Source organism: Numida meleagris, chromosome 18 (assembly GCF_002078875.1).
Source record: "Numida meleagris isolate 19003 breed g44 Domestic line chromosome 18, NumMel1.0, whole genome shotgun sequence".
Taxonomy (NCBI): Eukaryota; Metazoa; Chordata; class Aves; order Galliformes; family Numididae; genus Numida; species Numida meleagris.
The window spans coordinates 4,377,269-4,392,364 of record NC_034426.1 but is presented as its reverse complement, the minus strand read 5'-3'; the positions used below and the strand labels follow the sequence as shown (position 1 = coordinate 4,392,364).

The 15,096-nt window shown below is 49.1% G+C and overlaps 2 protein-coding genes across 8 annotated transcripts in view; both read left to right on the top strand.

The window, feature by feature from the left end:
* Positions 986 to 12,153, top strand: RHBDD2 (rhomboid domain containing 2). Of its 7 annotated transcripts, none has more exons than XR_002443932.1 (6): positions 986 to 1,235; positions 2,164 to 2,565; positions 2,924 to 3,074; positions 5,145 to 5,422; positions 7,898 to 8,029; positions 12,018 to 12,153. XR_002443932.1 is itself a non-coding variant. In XM_021415377.1 (5 exons), the coding sequence occupies exons 1-5, from the start codon at positions 1,001 to 1,003 to the stop codon at positions 7,931 to 7,933; spliced, it is 1,026 nt and encodes a 341-aa protein (XP_021271052.1). In that variant the 5' UTR covers positions 986 to 1,000; the 3' UTR covers positions 7,934 to 8,823. The 7 variants fall into 7 exon arrangements, 3 of the variants coding, with proteins under 3 accessions (XP_021271052.1, XP_021271051.1, XP_021271050.1); XR_002443933.1 differs by having other exon boundaries at positions 12,015 to 12,150; XR_002443934.1 differs by lacking the exon at positions 12,018 to 12,153 and adding an exon at positions 8,217 to 8,823 and having other exon boundaries at positions 5,221 to 5,422.
* Positions 12,020 to 15,096, top strand: part of LOC110407563 (NADPH--cytochrome P450 reductase) — a 24,884-nt gene continuing 21,807 nt past the window's right edge. The window contains exon 1 of the mRNA XM_021415366.1: positions 12,020 to 12,153. The gene's annotated coding sequence lies outside the window, so the exon portion shown is untranslated. The remainder of the gene's footprint in view (positions 12,154 to 15,096) is intronic.

The window sequence follows — 15,096 nt, the reverse complement described above, 5'->3', positions numbered from 1 at the left end:
GGGGAGCGGGCCCCGCTTGGACGGCACCACTTCGTGACGGCGGGGGGAGCCCGAGGGACCCTTGGAGCGGCCGGATCCCAGCCGAAGGGGCAGAGCTTTTGATGTGCTTCAGGTAATAGGGTTTCCTAAAGGAAAGCCGTGTGGGCGGAGTGCCCAAAATGTTCTAGAAAGCCAAATGTTGACTCGGGGAGCAGCTTTCTGAGAGAAGAGATTGTGATCTGGGGGTATATGAAGCAGGAGGCGTTGCTTCAGAAATGAGGTTTCATCAGGGATGGGCAGAAATTAAAGCGATTCGATTGCAGCTGAATGGATTGACAACCAAGTTGGGCTGCTTCTAAATCCCACTGCCGCAGCCTGAAATAAGTTTCTACAAAGCAAGTGGTGACTGGAATTATTAATTTAAAAAAGAGTTGGCCTGTGTAGAGCCTCTCTGAACCTTTAGCTTCTAAGAGATCAAAGTGTTCAAAGTGTTTGTATCATTGGATGCCCCATCCCTGGAGGTGTTCGAGACCAGATTGGATGGAGCCCTGGGCAACCTGGTCTAGCACAGGATCTGGAGGTTGGCAGACCTGCCTGTGGCAGGGGGTTGGAACTTGCTGATCCTTGGGGTCCCTTCCAGTCCAAGCCATTCTATGATTCTATGATCAGTGGAAAATGGCATTGAGACGAGGAGATGAGCTCACATTTTTGTTGCCTGCTGGTAGGTCAAGGGTTCCTGACTGCTTACAGCAGGCTCAGAGGGAAAGCCCCTGCGCTGTGCACTTTCTTTGCTCCTCAAGAAAGATGGAGTTGGGAAAAGAGATCAGCTCTCGGCCTCTGTACATTCCCCTCATCTGTCAGCTCCCAACAGTGTGAAACTTTGTGCACTGTCCCCTGCTGGAAAGCTGACAAATTAAAAATAATTTAACAAAAAAAAAAAAAAAGAAGAAGAAGAACAAAAAGAAGGAAGGGGGAAAAAAATTGTAACAAGTTTTTTTAAAAAAAAAAAAAGACTGTCGCCATGGTAACGGGGTACCGCAGTGCCTCCCGTCGCCATGACGATGGTGAAGGCCTTCCGGCGACGGCCGGAAGTGGGGCGGCGCGCGGCAGCATGGCGGCGGGGTGTGGCCGCCCGCTGCCTGCTGGCGCCTTAACGCTGCTGCTGTCGCTCGGCGCCTCGGGGCCTGGGCTTCTGCGGGGCTCCCTCGCTGCTCACCGCGGTGCCCTGCGGCCCGCCGCCCTGCGAGCCGGGGAAGGTGAGCGGGGCCTACTCCAAGCTCCTGTAGCCTTTCTCCGCGGGCGCGGGCCCGGCCACGCACCGTGCACCCTGCCATGCCGCGCTGCCGGGCTCACACACACGCAGCGCTCTTCTCCCAGTTCCTTGTGCTTCCTTATACCTGTGCCTATGTCTGTGGCTTTGGGCGCAGTGCAGAGTGGGGGCACGCTGCTAAGAGCTTGGATGGTTGCTTCCTTCTTTCCCTGTGCTGTTTCCTGAAGGAGTTGATCATTAATTCCTCAGCTCCCTGCAATGGTTCCTTCTGGCAGTGCAGTGCCCAGAGCTGATGGTGAAATCGTTGCCTGCCTGTGGCTGTCAGGCTGTGCCGAGCGATGCTCTCATCTGTGTTTACCCTGCAGTTGTTGGGAGGGCTTTGGGAGCTGCTTGGCTTGGGGCTCACTGCATGCCCAGGAGAACTGACAACCAGAGGGCCTCAGGGTGCAGCTGCCAGCTGATAACCTCCAAACTTTTTTATTTGTGAGAAGAATCTCCCTGCAGGCTGCTTAAGAAGTGTTTTTTTTATTTTTTTTTTATTGCAGTAGCTAAAGCAAGAGGTTAAAGTCAGAGTTAAATCATAGCAGTCATTTTTATGCCTTCTGCCTTCTCTTCTAATGAGACTGATATTTACTATAGAAACTATTGCTTTTTTCTGGGCACCATCCCAGGAAGCAGCAAGAGTCAGTCCATCTGTCTGCGGTACCCGAGATAGCTCTTGTTTTAGCTGTTTTTGGTTATTTACTCCTGGTTTTAAAGGCCTCAAGTTCCCTCTCTTCTGCAACAGGATAGATTAAAAAAAAAAAAAGTTGATTAATCTTGTAGGCTGTCTCCCTCTGCTTAGACTTGTGACTGTAGTGGGTTAGAACAAAGTCATTACTGTCTCTGCCTTTCTAACATGCTGGCATGCTTAGTTCACAGGCTAGTTACCTACATCTTTGTCTATGAAGACCTGATATCCTTGACGTGTGGTGCCATTGTCATCTGGTATTTTGCTGGCAGCTTTGAGAAGAACGTTGGTACTGTGAAACACTGCTTCTTCACCATTGTGTTTGCCATCCTGTCCGGCCTCCTGTACCTCTTACTTGAAACTGTTGTCTCGAGGGTGTCAGAAGTGGAAGACGCCAAAGGATTCATGCCCGTAGCTTTTGCTATGCTGAGTGCATTGACCACCCGCTCACGAATGAAGCGGGCTCTTTTCTTTGGATTTAGAGTTCCTGTGGTGCTGGTGCCATGGTTTCTGCTCTTTGTAGCGTGGTTTATCCCCCATTCTTCTCTCCTGAGCAACCTGTGTGGGCTCCTAGTTGGGAAAGCCTGTATCCTTTCTGAACACGTAGCCCTAAACCAGTGTAGGATTGTTGCTTCATGAGGAGGAGAGCGTGGTGCAGTTCTTGTGGTCAAGATGCATTGACTTTTTGGTATTTCCTAGACTCTTTTTCTCATCACACCCAATTCTGCATTTCTTTCTCATCCCATGCTTCTACTTCTGCTATGGCTTTAAGGTATGCAGAGAACATAGAGATAAGAAGGGTGATGGTCTGAGAGGATGGCACTAGCTAGAACTGCAAGAATTCTCCAAGGAAACTAGTTTGTGGCCGGGAGGTACGGTGTGTTGCAGTGCTAGAAATGAGTGCATTTTGCAAGTGGTCCTCCTTAACATGCTGCTGACTTCAGATGGTCTTGGCTACTGTTTCTGCTTGGATCTTCCAGAGTCAGTGGCCTCTAAGCTGGATCGGAGGTTCCCTTTCAATGTGTTAAAGAGAATACCAGGGCTAAAATACATCCCAGGGTCCTCAGCTGAGAGAAGAGCCTCTGAGAGCAGCAAGTAAGTACTGGAGCTCCTATTAAATATCTTGCAATATAGGGAAATTTTGAGACATGAGGTGGCATTAAATCACCTTTAAAATCTTTATTGTGCTTGTCATGTTCCTATCTGGGATGTTAAGAACAGGAACATGGGACATTGATGTTGCTGGGGACATTGCTGTGACTAATACATTATCACACATTAACTCAGCCTGCTCTTTCACTGGAAACTAAATTGAGGTGAAACTCATTTGCTGCTTGGGTACTGTGTACACATGTTAAATGTATTGCAGCTCCACTGACATGAAAGCCACACTGTGTAGTTCTGTCATAACAGGACTTCTGGTGCTTGTTTCTGGCTGGATTGCTCCCTGGGGTGTGATCTTTGTCTGTCTTTGCACCACCTCACTTCCCAGGAATGTAGTGAGGTTTGTCGTTTCCAAACCTATGTAGGAGCAGCACTTTATAAATTAAAGATGTCACACAGTTTAATGTAGATCCTTCAATGCGTATTTTCTGTACTGAGGCGAGGTTGCTTTAATGAAAAGAAACCTTAGCACTCAGGGTGATGTTCAGGAATGATTTTGTGTATATCCCAATCAATGAGAACTCACTCAAATTCTAAAAAAACTCAGAAATGGAGGTCAAATTTTTCCCTACTCTGAGATGTCATTTCAGTTTCACAGACAAAGGGTAGTTTTCTGCTACAGGTTAAGTTGCACGTATTGTTTAGGTCATCAGCTTATTGTAAAGCATTCTTTGAATTGGAAGCATTCCCAAGTGTTTATGTTTCCCCTCACCTGAGGGGAAACCTCAGGTTTGTTTTAACAAAACCTTGCTGGCAGGAAGAATGTGCCCAGATGCAATCAAACTCTGCATGAGTGCTTGTAGGGGAAGCCAGGCAAATCCAGGAGCATGCTGACTCTCTCTGTTTTAGTACTGCTTTTGGTAGGAGGGAGTTTCTCATCATATGCTGAGCCTGTGTCTACATCAGCCTAATGCTTCTGCTAACAACTGTTGTGCGCAGCTCTAAACCTGCTTTCTTTAGGTGAGATGACACAGACTGTTCTGGATCAAAGGTATTTACATAAACATTTGATTATCAGCAGGGCGTGGGAAGGTGTTTCTAGGATGTTTCCATTTCTGCAGCTAAATTTGCATGTCTCTGTATCTTAGACACAAGCCCTATACTTGTTCCTTGGGCTTAATTAATTATTATTTTGATTCTTTTCAAATATGAGCTCTTAATGTGTTTTTTTGTTTTGTTCATTTGTTTCTTTAATTAATAAAACTTCAGACACCAACTTGCCACCAGACAGGAGGCGTTTCTGGGAGGTTTACTCTTCTCCATCAGGCTTATGTCCACAAATGAAGTACAGGGGGAAACAAACTCAAGCCCCCAAACCCCAACATGAGCCAGTTTCTCGTTTTTCCTGGTTCTCTAGTGGTTGTGGTCTTTGTTGATACTATCTTGGTTCTCTGCACTCATCTTAGTGGTGTGCATGGGCTGACCAGTACTCCAAAAGTTCCCAAGGCTTTGGCTTCTGGGTGAGATTTTCACTTGGTGTGTTTTGGTGGGTTGAGTCATGCCTTCTGCTGGCAGAGGCTGTTTATAGACCTTGCTTCTGAGTGATTCATTTTATTTGCAACACTCTCCTCCTTCCTTTTTGCTCTCTACCCTGGGCTGCTACTTCCACCAAAGGCCTTCTTAATAAATAACACTTGGCAGTGGTGACTTCTCCTGATTAATAACTCAGGTTCAGTGGAAGGCAGGGAGGATGCGTGTGGAAATTGTAAAAGCATTTTGTGGTTTGGCTGGCATGTTTCTTGCATGAAAAGACGTAAGGCTAAAACTCTCCTCATTCTGCGGGTGTGGAATTGGTGTGGGTTTGGTGTAAGCATATCTGTCCTGGGTAACTAGTAAACCTATTTTTACTTAAATGCTACTTGTAATAGAGAATCTCTCTGATGAATTGCAGTGACCTTTCTGAGCACTGGTCGGGAGGAAATCAACCCCGGGGCACTTCCAGCACTAATTAGGTAATGACAGTTTTGAACACAGTATAGCCTTCTGTTTTCTTCTGCCCAGGATTACCCCTCTGCCAGGCACGTACCCCACCCAAAGCTACTACTGCTCTTCACCTCCGGCTCTCCCTGCTTCCCAGATGCAGCACCCTGGTGTTCAGAGCCAGGGGTTTCAGGACAGCTGTACGCCTGGATTTGGCCATGCTTTGGGACACGTGGGATCTCAGCACAGCTATGCAAGATACAGCCTTGCTTCTTCCCCCTACCAAGCCAGAGGTGCCACTGGAGAGTGCTCTGTCCAGTCCCTCTCTGGAGCCTCGCCTGGACAGTGCTGCCAGACAGGCAAGTTCTCTGTGCCACAGCGTGTGTGCCCAACTGGTCCACAGCCACCTGTCGGCCTCGACCTCCTGGCTGGGGTTCAGCAAGCATCAGGGGATCCAGCAGCTTCAGCTGCTCCTGTTCCTGCTGAATTTTCAAAAGTCCAGGTGTACTGATCCTCCAGAAAGCAGCAGGACTCGTCTGGCATGGGAAGACCACTGTGTGGTCACGCAGCAGCAGTTGCTGGCCTTGTTGCTGTCTCTGGGGTGACTAGCTAAATGGATTACTTTAATTCTATTTCCTTTATCATTTTCATACTTTTTTTTAGTATTGTGGAGGGAAGGGGACTGGATTGCCTCTCCACATTTGTCATTCTACTGGTTATTTTTCTCATTGTGGTATTTAGCAGCCTTCTTTTTCCACACAGTAACTAGAGTTACAGAGCCTGTTCAAGGTAAGATGAAATCTAATAGTCAAAACACTGGACTAATCTGGGATTGAACCATGCTGCAGAGATAAGGATACATCCCATCTATGCCAAGGCTCTTAACTTCCTATCTTGTTTACATCTGTGATGTAGTTGGGACACAAAAGAAGGTGGAAGCGTGGAAGCCTTAGTTTAAACTTAGTATTTGATTGAAGAAGTCTGTTTCACTAGTGACTTCTCCACAGAGAGTATGCTTAGAAGGGGGCTTATTAAGCCAGGGCTGGGACAAGGAGAACAGAATAAAGAGCACCCTTTTCTGTCCCCTAAAACCCAGCTCTAAAATGCAGAAGTGCAGTCTGTGCGCTCCACAACACATTGCCTTTATTGTCTCTGATAGCTCCACGCTAGCTCAGCCTTCATAGCACTAATAATCATTTGAGTTGGAAGGGACCCTTAAAGGTTATGTAGTACAACTCCCCCTGCAATGAACAGGGACATATACAGCTAGATCACTCCTGCACTTGTCAGTAAGGCAGCCTCGAACACATATGAAGTACTGGCAGAGCCTTCAGTAAGGGATTTTGGCCATTTGTGCATCAGAGATGCATAAATCCAAGAAGCTGAGAGGGACCTTAAAAGTGGCTTATAAGAATTACCTGGAATGTAGCTATTCCACTGGGAGTGTTCATGTTTTTCAACTTCAGTTTTGGTGCGTCAGCCACCAATATTAGCACAGTCTCTCTCTGTTTTCTTTAGAGGTGGTAGAAAGGTTTGTGGGAGAGAGGAGATTTCAGCAGGGGATTCAGAGCAGAGTGCACTGTTTGGTGACTGTGGTAGCAGACGAAGTGTTTCCTTGAGTTGCTGGCACTTGGAGGGCCAGAGCTTTACTTCCCACTGTGTGGTGGCTTTAGTGTGCTATACCTAGGAGGAATCTCCTGTTTCTGTGATTGTGAATCAAGCAGGGTCTCAGCTATTACAGTTGACTCATTGCTTAGAAGTTTCTTCTAAAAAAAAAAAAAAAATTACCTGAAATACAAAGAGCCATTTCTGCCTTTGGAAATGTGCCTAGCCTGTTCCCCAGAGACTACAATAGCCGCAGGGCTCTTCCCATGTATCAGGGAGCCAGGGTTGGAAGCAGCATTGCTGTCTGCATGCACCAAAGCATGTATATGCCTCTCCCTCACCTTTCCCCCTCTTCAGTGTCCAAAGAAGCCACGTGTTGCTGTACAGCCACGTCTCCAGCAGCTCTTCTGGGAAAACTGCCACAGTTACGTGTGGCTTCGCAGGGGCTTGCTTTGGGGGAAGGCCAAAGTGAAGGGCGAGGGCTTGGACCTCAGATTCATGTTAATAAGAAGCTGCTTGCAAAGGTAGAGGCGGGGCAGGGGCTTTCAGAAGGAGGATGCAACAATCTGGGAACCGGCCTGCTGTGGGATGCCTGGAGTTGGTGGCCAGCTCCATCCCACTCCTGATTGTTTCACCCCTCCCTGGGATGATAGATAGACTTGGATTCATGGTCCCATTTTTCCTGAACTGCCAACAGCAAGTTCATTGTTAAGTGTTTTGTGTGCAGCAAGAACAGGATGAGGCTCTTGTTTGGAAGTTAAAAGGATGTTTTCAATACCAGGAAAGAACTGCTAGAGATAATCATTGAAATGCTGGTATTCCACTCCAGTGCCTTGATTTTCCTCTTAGTGAGATCTGTGTAAACTTCTGAATTTTATCACTGCAGAAAATACAGTAGGGTGATGAGGACCGATTGCAATGGTAAATGTTGTGTACGATCAAACTGAAAGCTTGAAATACAGTCTGGAAGACAAACTGCCATGAGTCCTGGTTTGCTTTCAGGTGGGGAGAGGTGGAGCATGCCTCTGATGGATGGTGGGCTCAGTCCCATGGGGCAGCAAGGCAGGTGCCTGCTGGGTGCAGGCTGCGTGACAGACAGGTGATGGAGGACATGCATTGGAGAAGAGTAGTACTGCATGTTGGAAAATGCCTGTGGGCCTCAAAACTGTTTTTTTTTTATTTGCTGACTTTGAACAGTTGATCTGTTTCGACTCTTTTTTCGGTTGCAGAGCCATCAAAGGAGTGGCACGGTTTCCAGTGAGTAGTTTCACGGCATGCATTAAGTGGTAGGAAGGAAATGCTGGCCTCCAAGAGTCACCGCTTTGTCACTGCCAGCAGCAGGAGCAGCCCTGATCTGATAGGTGAGGGGAGAAGGCAGAAGATCTCCTTACAGAAGTGGAGGTGGGCCCCTGCCCATGCGGGAGGGAGCAGGGACCAGTTCTTAACCCCTCTGTGCTGGGATGGGGTGCCCACCACAGCCTTGTGGGAGGGGCATCCTAGAAGAATGGGGACAAAGCCACAATTTGGGGGTTTTCCTTCTGACTCCAGCTCTGCTGTCAGCTTCCTGAAGATCTTGGCCTATCACTTGGTCTCTGATCACTGCAACTACCATTGTGACCCTGGGACTGCTCTGAGTCCAACTGTGCAACTGGTGCCTGCATGGCATTTGAAATGTTCAGTGCCCTTCAGACAGACATTTCGAAAGACATGGATGATTTCTAACAGTCTGTCCCCTGCCTTTCCTGAGGGCAGCTGTTTGACAGTGAAACACTGGCATCTAAATCAGCAGAGAACCTTCTGCTTGTCCAGCAGTGGAGTTCAACCAAGTCTCAGCTCCTTAGGGCTGGCAGTGGGTTCAAAGGGGAAGGGAGGGGAAAGGGACAGGACAGGATGGGATGTGCTATTGTGTCTGAAGGTTGAAAGGAGGAATTGAAACTCAGGAGACGGAGGCAAAATTCATCTGCTCATCCAGCCTTGGCATTTGTGTGAGCTCACAGCAATGTTACTGATCACAAGTTGCAATACCAGCTCCCTTCCTTGGAGGGGAGGTAGAGAATTGAAGTTATTCTTAAAAAGAGAGAGAAAAAAATAGTGACAAAGAATCAATAAAACTCCAGGCTGCGATGGCTGTCCTGGAGAACATGCTGTCTCCAAAGGGTTGTTATTCTGTACCTCAAGTGCATTCCCAGTACAGCTGGCACTTCTTCAAAGACCAGGATTGATTCTGCCCTGGAAGCAGGGCACAAGTGACTCCAGACTGAAAGAGCACAAGCCAGCTGAGCTGGTGACATCATTGCCTGTCACCATGCAAACGGGTCGATATTTCTCTTATTTCTGTGCTTCCCAGTTGCTCATTTCTCTCTGGCAAAGCCAATGTGTGTGGTTATCTAGTCCTGGGTGACCAGGCTAGCTGTGCCCGCGTGGCCCCGTGCCTCTGCTCACCTGGAAACTGGGGCTATTCAGGTCAGTGCCTCTCCCTGCACCTCTCCTGGCCCCTCAGGTGCCCCCTGCTCACCCACATGGACTTTGTGCCTTCCCCGTGGGCGTTATTGACTCTAGTGCAAGTGTCAATGTGGTGATAGCAGCGGGACCATGGACTCAATGTGCCAGCGCTGTGCTGCCCGCACCTCATGCAGCCAGGGGAAGGGAGCCAGGAGGAGTTGGGCAGTGCCAGCTGGGCTTTGCAAAGGAGAGAGGCTGAACATCGTGCCCTAACCTTTGGCTGGTTCATGGGTGCTATGGGGTGTGAAAGGCACCACCGTGACCTCTGTTGTTGTGCTCCAGCGTGGGCTCTTCATGCTTTGCTGGAGCAAAGTCCCCCCAGGACCGCTCAGTGCCTCTTGTGCATACTCTCCTTCGGGGCTCGCAGCCCAAGCATCCCAGCAGCGTTTTTGGCTGTGGTGCAGCTTTACAAAACGAGCAGAGCAGCAATGGTGCTACAGCCAGGTCTTGGGGGTCAGGCTGTGAAATCTCCCCCACCAGGGACGTTTCTTGTGCAATGCCGCTGCCAGCAGCACGGGCTTTAGCAAAGAGCTAAAAAACATCCAGATAGCGTGGTTTGTGGTCAAATTGCATGTTAAATCTGTGCATCCGTATCTGTCTGTCAACACATCTATGTATCTATCCATATGCCTGCCTCTATGCCTATATATGTCTACATATCCATGTCTATATATCTGCCTATGCATCTGTATATCTATGTGCCTGTATATATCTCTGTATACCCATCCCTGGCACTCCTGTATCTCTATAGCCATACGCCTGTGCATCAGTGTCCCTATATCCACGGCTATATGGCCGTATACCTACGTGTCCGCCTGTCTGTCTGTCTTCACCTCTGTCCCTGTGCATTGTGGTTGCCGCGCCCACCCTCATCCTTCTCCTAACCCCCCCCCCCCGACCTTCGAGTCGCGCGCCCTCCCCGCTGCTCTGTCCCTTTAAGGCTTCCCCAGCAAGTGGCGCGCTGGGACCGTACCAACCTCGGGGGGGGGGAGGGAGGGGGTGGCCGCGCCGCTCGCTCTCGCAGCCCATTGGCGGGCGGCGGGGGCGGCTCGTGGCTCCCCCCGCGCTTGGCGCAGAGTGGTGCGCGCCGCCCTACGTGCCGGCCGCGCCGGACTGCGGGCACCGCCAGCGTCGGACGGGACGGGGACGGGGCGGGTGAGGGCCCGAGGGAGGGGGTTTGCGTGCCGGGCTTGGGGAGAGAGGGAGCTGTTGTGGGGTGGGGTGGGGGGGGTATGAGGTGAGTGGGACCCGGTTACGGGGTGGCTGAGGTGAACAGGGCCCTGATGTGGGGGAGGGGGCTGGGGTGAGTGAGGCCTTGCGATGGGGGGCTGCGGTCAACGGGCCCCGTTGTTACTGCGTTTCCCAGCGCTTCCCGCAGAAGGTGATCCTGGGTCCCGCTGAGAGCGGGGCTGCGTGCTGCCGTTCTTTTTTTTTTTTTTTTTTTCCCCTCTCTGTAAGCTTTTTGGCTGTGATAAGACAAGGGGGGATGGCTTTAAGCTAAAGGAGAAGAGATTTAGGTTAGACACTGGGGGAAGTTCTTTGCTCAGAGGGCGCTGAGGCCCTGGCATTGCTGCCCAGAGAGCTGTGCCCAGCCTGGCCCGGCGGGGGCACGCACCCCACAGCAGGGATGTGAGGGCCCTGCCACCCCAACCCCACCGCGAGCCTGCGGGATTGCCTTGGGGAATGAAGCTATCCCCCTGGAGAACGTGCTTGCAGAAGGAAATAATGGAAAGTCTGGGATCGTTGAAGCCAGAGGGGGGTGAAGACGCCTGGTTCTGGTGTTTGTTGGGCATCGGTCGTCAAACTGGAGGTGGTTCTTAGGAAGTCTCCTTGCTTGTTGGAGTGAGTGCAGGCAGTGCTTCGGAGTGTGCTTTGGCCCCTGGTGTTTAGTGCAGCCTGGCTGTGGGTTAACCTTCAGAACATAAAGGCAAATGGTAACGCTTGGTGGGATGCACGAGGAGATGTCACTTAGTTCTTCTGCCTAGTCTGAATGGGTCTGGGAAACTGAGATGGGTTTCTACCTTTACAGCTACTTCTAAGAAGCAGTAGCACCCTGTTGACAAGTCAGAAAAGCACAAAGAAGAGTCAGGTCTCTGTTTCTAAATTGGGAAAGTAAAACGGTGCTCGTATTGGTGAAGGCATCTTTCCCTTTGCAGTGCTTTAGGCTTTGTGTGGGCTACAGCGAGGAGCGGCACGTGCACATCTCTTTTGCTAAGTAGAAGGGAATGTGCTATCATTTACTTTTCCTGTAGTTGTTTCATAAATCATGGTGACCTTCTGTGCACTTGTAAAGCAGTCTTGTGGGTGAGTCTGCTGCAGGTGAAGAAATTGGTGTTTGCTGGGCAAGGGCTGGTGAGTTGGGCTGCTTCTGGAGAATTTAGTGTTGTCTCAGGGCTTGTTCTGTTGGGATGATTGCTCTGAATCCGGGTGTGCTCAGCATAGAACCCCCAGGTTTGGGGCTGTGCTGGAAGAGTCCTGTGTGTTGCACATGGATATGAAAGTGCAGAGAGCGGTATTTGCAAAACACTTTCCCACAATGGTGGGAAAGGCAGGGAGGAAAACAGCACTGCAGGAAAAAAGGTGACAACTGAACACTGTTACTTACTTTCCAGGGCTTTTACATTGAAAGAGTAAGGTGAAGAGTGGGTGGAAAGGAGGAGCTAGTATCACGCATCTGGCTTAACACTATTAATTAGAGTCCTGCCCTAACTGTGACAGGAAAATCTCTTGCTTTTTCATCACTTTGCAGTTGCCTCCTGTTCAATCAATAAATGCCGGGGTGGTGCCTAGTCTGAGTTGAGCAAGTAAGTGGTTTCTGCAACTTTTATTTTTCTTTCTCCCCAGCAGCTGGAGGAGCTTGACGGGGCTGTCCAACCAAAACTCCTCATCTTGTCTTGAGGGAGGTGTTCCCTGCTGCTCGCTGTCCTTCGTGCTGGAGCTCGTGGGTCCCATCAGTGCTTGCTTGCAGAGCAGCGGGTGCAAGGTAATCTGTTTCTTTTGAGTGTCACAGGTGGAGTACCTGTGGATGCACTGGGGTTTGGAGTGGATGGCTGGAAGCAGGGGCTGGCAGCAGAAGCTAACAGGCCAGGAGCTCAGGAGCCATGGTTTCTTTACCCAGTTCACCTGCAGCAAAAGCGTGGAGGCACACGTGGACTGAAATCCCATTTACTCTCATCTTTGGCTGCTGAGACACAGGAAAGATAACATCTGCTCTGTCCTGAAGGACTGGGCAAAAGACTTCCCTGCTCTGGTCTGTGCTCTGACCATCTCCTCCCTATCTCTTTTCTCTCACGTAAAAGAAAACCATTCGGCTGACACTGAACTTTGTTCTGTTGTCTGACATGAGCTCTCCTACCTTCAAAAACACAATTCTTAGAACTTACATAAGTTGCTTTCCCAATGCGATCATTTGATCCAAGGGTACTGTATACATGCTGTTGTTGAGTGAGTCATAAGCACTGTAGAGGCTGGCACACCTGCCAAGATTGTTTCTTGTAGAGTTTAAAATTTCAATAACAGGACAAATAATTACAGGCTGCTCATAATCTCTTGCTGCTTCTCTCCAATTACAAGCTGTTTGTTATCTCTTTCTGCAGTTCAAGTCAACTGTGTGCTACTTGTCATTCAGAGTCCACAAAGAGCGGAAGAGGAGTGCTCCTATCTCTGGTTTCTCTAAGGCCACAAGTCCAAAGGGTAGCTGAGTCTGATCTATGGTGGCAGACTATCGTAGCATTCCTGCTTAGCTACTGGCCACTTCTGTGCCTCTAGTTATTGCTTTGCAAGGAATAAAGTAGAATTACTGATTAATTTTCCTTTCCATTCTAGCTGTATGGACTAGGAGATAAGTAGGCTCAGAGTTCAAGCTGGGGTTGGATTTTTCTCCTTGAAAAATCTGGCTCTGGCAGTACACGTGCAAGTCTTCTGTGAAGGCTTGGTTACTTGTTCAGAGTGTTTTCAGATCCGTCTTTGTGGCACTGGCAAGTACACTGAATGTTGCTGCGTAGTTATTCGTGGAATGTATCTAAGGACTTGCTTTTGCAGGTCATTGCTAGCATCTCTTAGTTCCAACTAACTTGAAGCTTTGGAGGAGCAAGCTGATAAAATGCCTGCAAGAATTGTGCAAGCTGTGATTGTGTAACAGGGCTGTGTGCATGCATACTTGAGGTAAGAGAGGCAGCTACTCTTACAAAGGGAAAGAAAAACTGCGTATCAAGTGTCTTCTGTTTATGTTGACCATAAACAGAGTGGGAGTGTGGAGTTGGAAGGTTGTGAGTTTTATAACTTGAGATCAACCATTCAGCCTGTGCCCCTATTTAATTCCTGCCTGTCTTGCCTGTTGTTCTGTGGCCTCATGTCCCTTTTTGGCATGGGGATGTCAGCTTTGGGTTACAGAGCTGATGTTCTGGGGTCTGCTGGCACTGCCTGCCTGCACACAGCAGTGTGTGGCTGCAGGGGACTGAGCTCAGGCGTTGCCTGTATTTCACAGGTGTTCAGCTTGGAGTGCCTCAGCCACAGAGACAGGGAGGTTTGTGGGGGGACTGCACACCCTCATGGATCAGCCAGATGTACAGCCTGCTTCTGGGGCCTGGAGGACAGCTTTCATGCTGAAGTTTCCACGTGGCTGACAGCAACGTGGCCTCATGCAAGGGTTGTGTGATAACACCTCCTTCCCTTACAGCAGTGCAGAACGCAGGCACATAATATTTCAAATGCTTCCACATCCTCAGGGGAAAGCTACCTTATAAGTACAAAGTGTTCTGGTTCTGTATGAATACTTCAAGTAAATAAATAACACCCCCCCCCCCCCCCAACATACTGTTCCAAACAGAGGTGTTCGTAGTTCTTAAGCTTGTGCTGGATCTATTTTAGCTGCATCCTCTGACTCTCTTCCATCTGCCAGCTTCAAAGGAAGTCTTTGAATGAGAACAGTGTTAGAGACTTTTGCCATCTAAACTCTTCTTGGTGGAAGAGGTCAAAGTCTGCAGCTACCTGCCCTGTGATGCTGCTCTCCCTGTAAGTGCCTGCAGGTAAAATCATGGCTTGTCACACATCCTCATCAAACGCAGGCACAGGGTCAGCAAGTGGCCAGTTTTGAGGAGGAGTTTTCACTGCAGCTTTAACAGCACTGGGCACAGCAGTAGCAGAAGGGAATACGGTATTTATTAGCAGCCTTCTTCTGAGCACAAAAATATCTTCAGCAGTCAGGGCCTGAACCATGCAAAATACACGTGTGAAAGGCTCGCTCCTGAGATTTTGAAGCACAGCCCTCTGAGCAGCTGTTTTGAGTGAAAAAGTGCCATTGGCAAAAGGATAGTCTACAGCTCCTGCAGTCTTGCCCCAACTTCTAGATGTTGGCAGTGTTGAGGCCTTTGTTCCCCTTTCAAAGTATGCCTGTGTGGCATGATGCTCTGAATTTGTCCCTTTGTAGGAAGGAAGGCTGGGGAACAGCATTAGTTAGCAGAGGGGTTCAGTTTACCCGCAGTTCTCAGGTTCTGTTTGTCCTGTAATCCTGAATGCTTGTTTTTCTCTGCTGGCTCATGTTGATCTGCGCACAGGTGGGTGTTCGAGTGTCTGAGCCAGTGACATGCCTCGTGTTTAAAGGCTGAGAGACAGGCTATTTCCTGCTGAAGGGAAGTGTGCAAATTCAGTAATACTAGCTTATGTTGTTAAGACGACAAGTTTGATTTCATTCTTGTGTTGGATAATGCCTTTAATTCTCTGGTTCAGTGTCCCGGACTCTTTGCATAGCCACACCTTGGCATACCCCTAGGGCAGAGTTGCTTTCTGCCTCAGTAAACCCTCTCCTGTTGTTCTCCTTGCTTTTACAGCTGCTCTGCTGTCCTTGAATAAGAGCTATTGGCCAGAAAAATCCCGCTGTAACAGTGAAAGCTCAGATATGCAGTGTTTCAAGCTCCAGGTTGACTGA

Excerpts from the sequence above, each read along its gene's own strand:
- RHBDD2 (XM_021415375.1), top strand. The coding sequence starts at position 1,091 with ATGGCGGCGGGGTGTGGCCGCCCGCTGCCTGCTGGCGCCTTAACGCTG. Across the intron at positions 1,236-2,163 it reads CGCCCTGCGAGCCGGGGAAG|TTCACAGGCTAGTTACCTAC; the intron begins GTGAGCGGGGCC and ends TGGCATGCTTAG. Across the intron at positions 2,566-2,923 it reads GCTCCTAGTTGGGAAAGCCT|ATGGTCTTGGCTACTGTTTC; the intron begins GTATCCTTTCTG and ends TGCTGACTTCAG.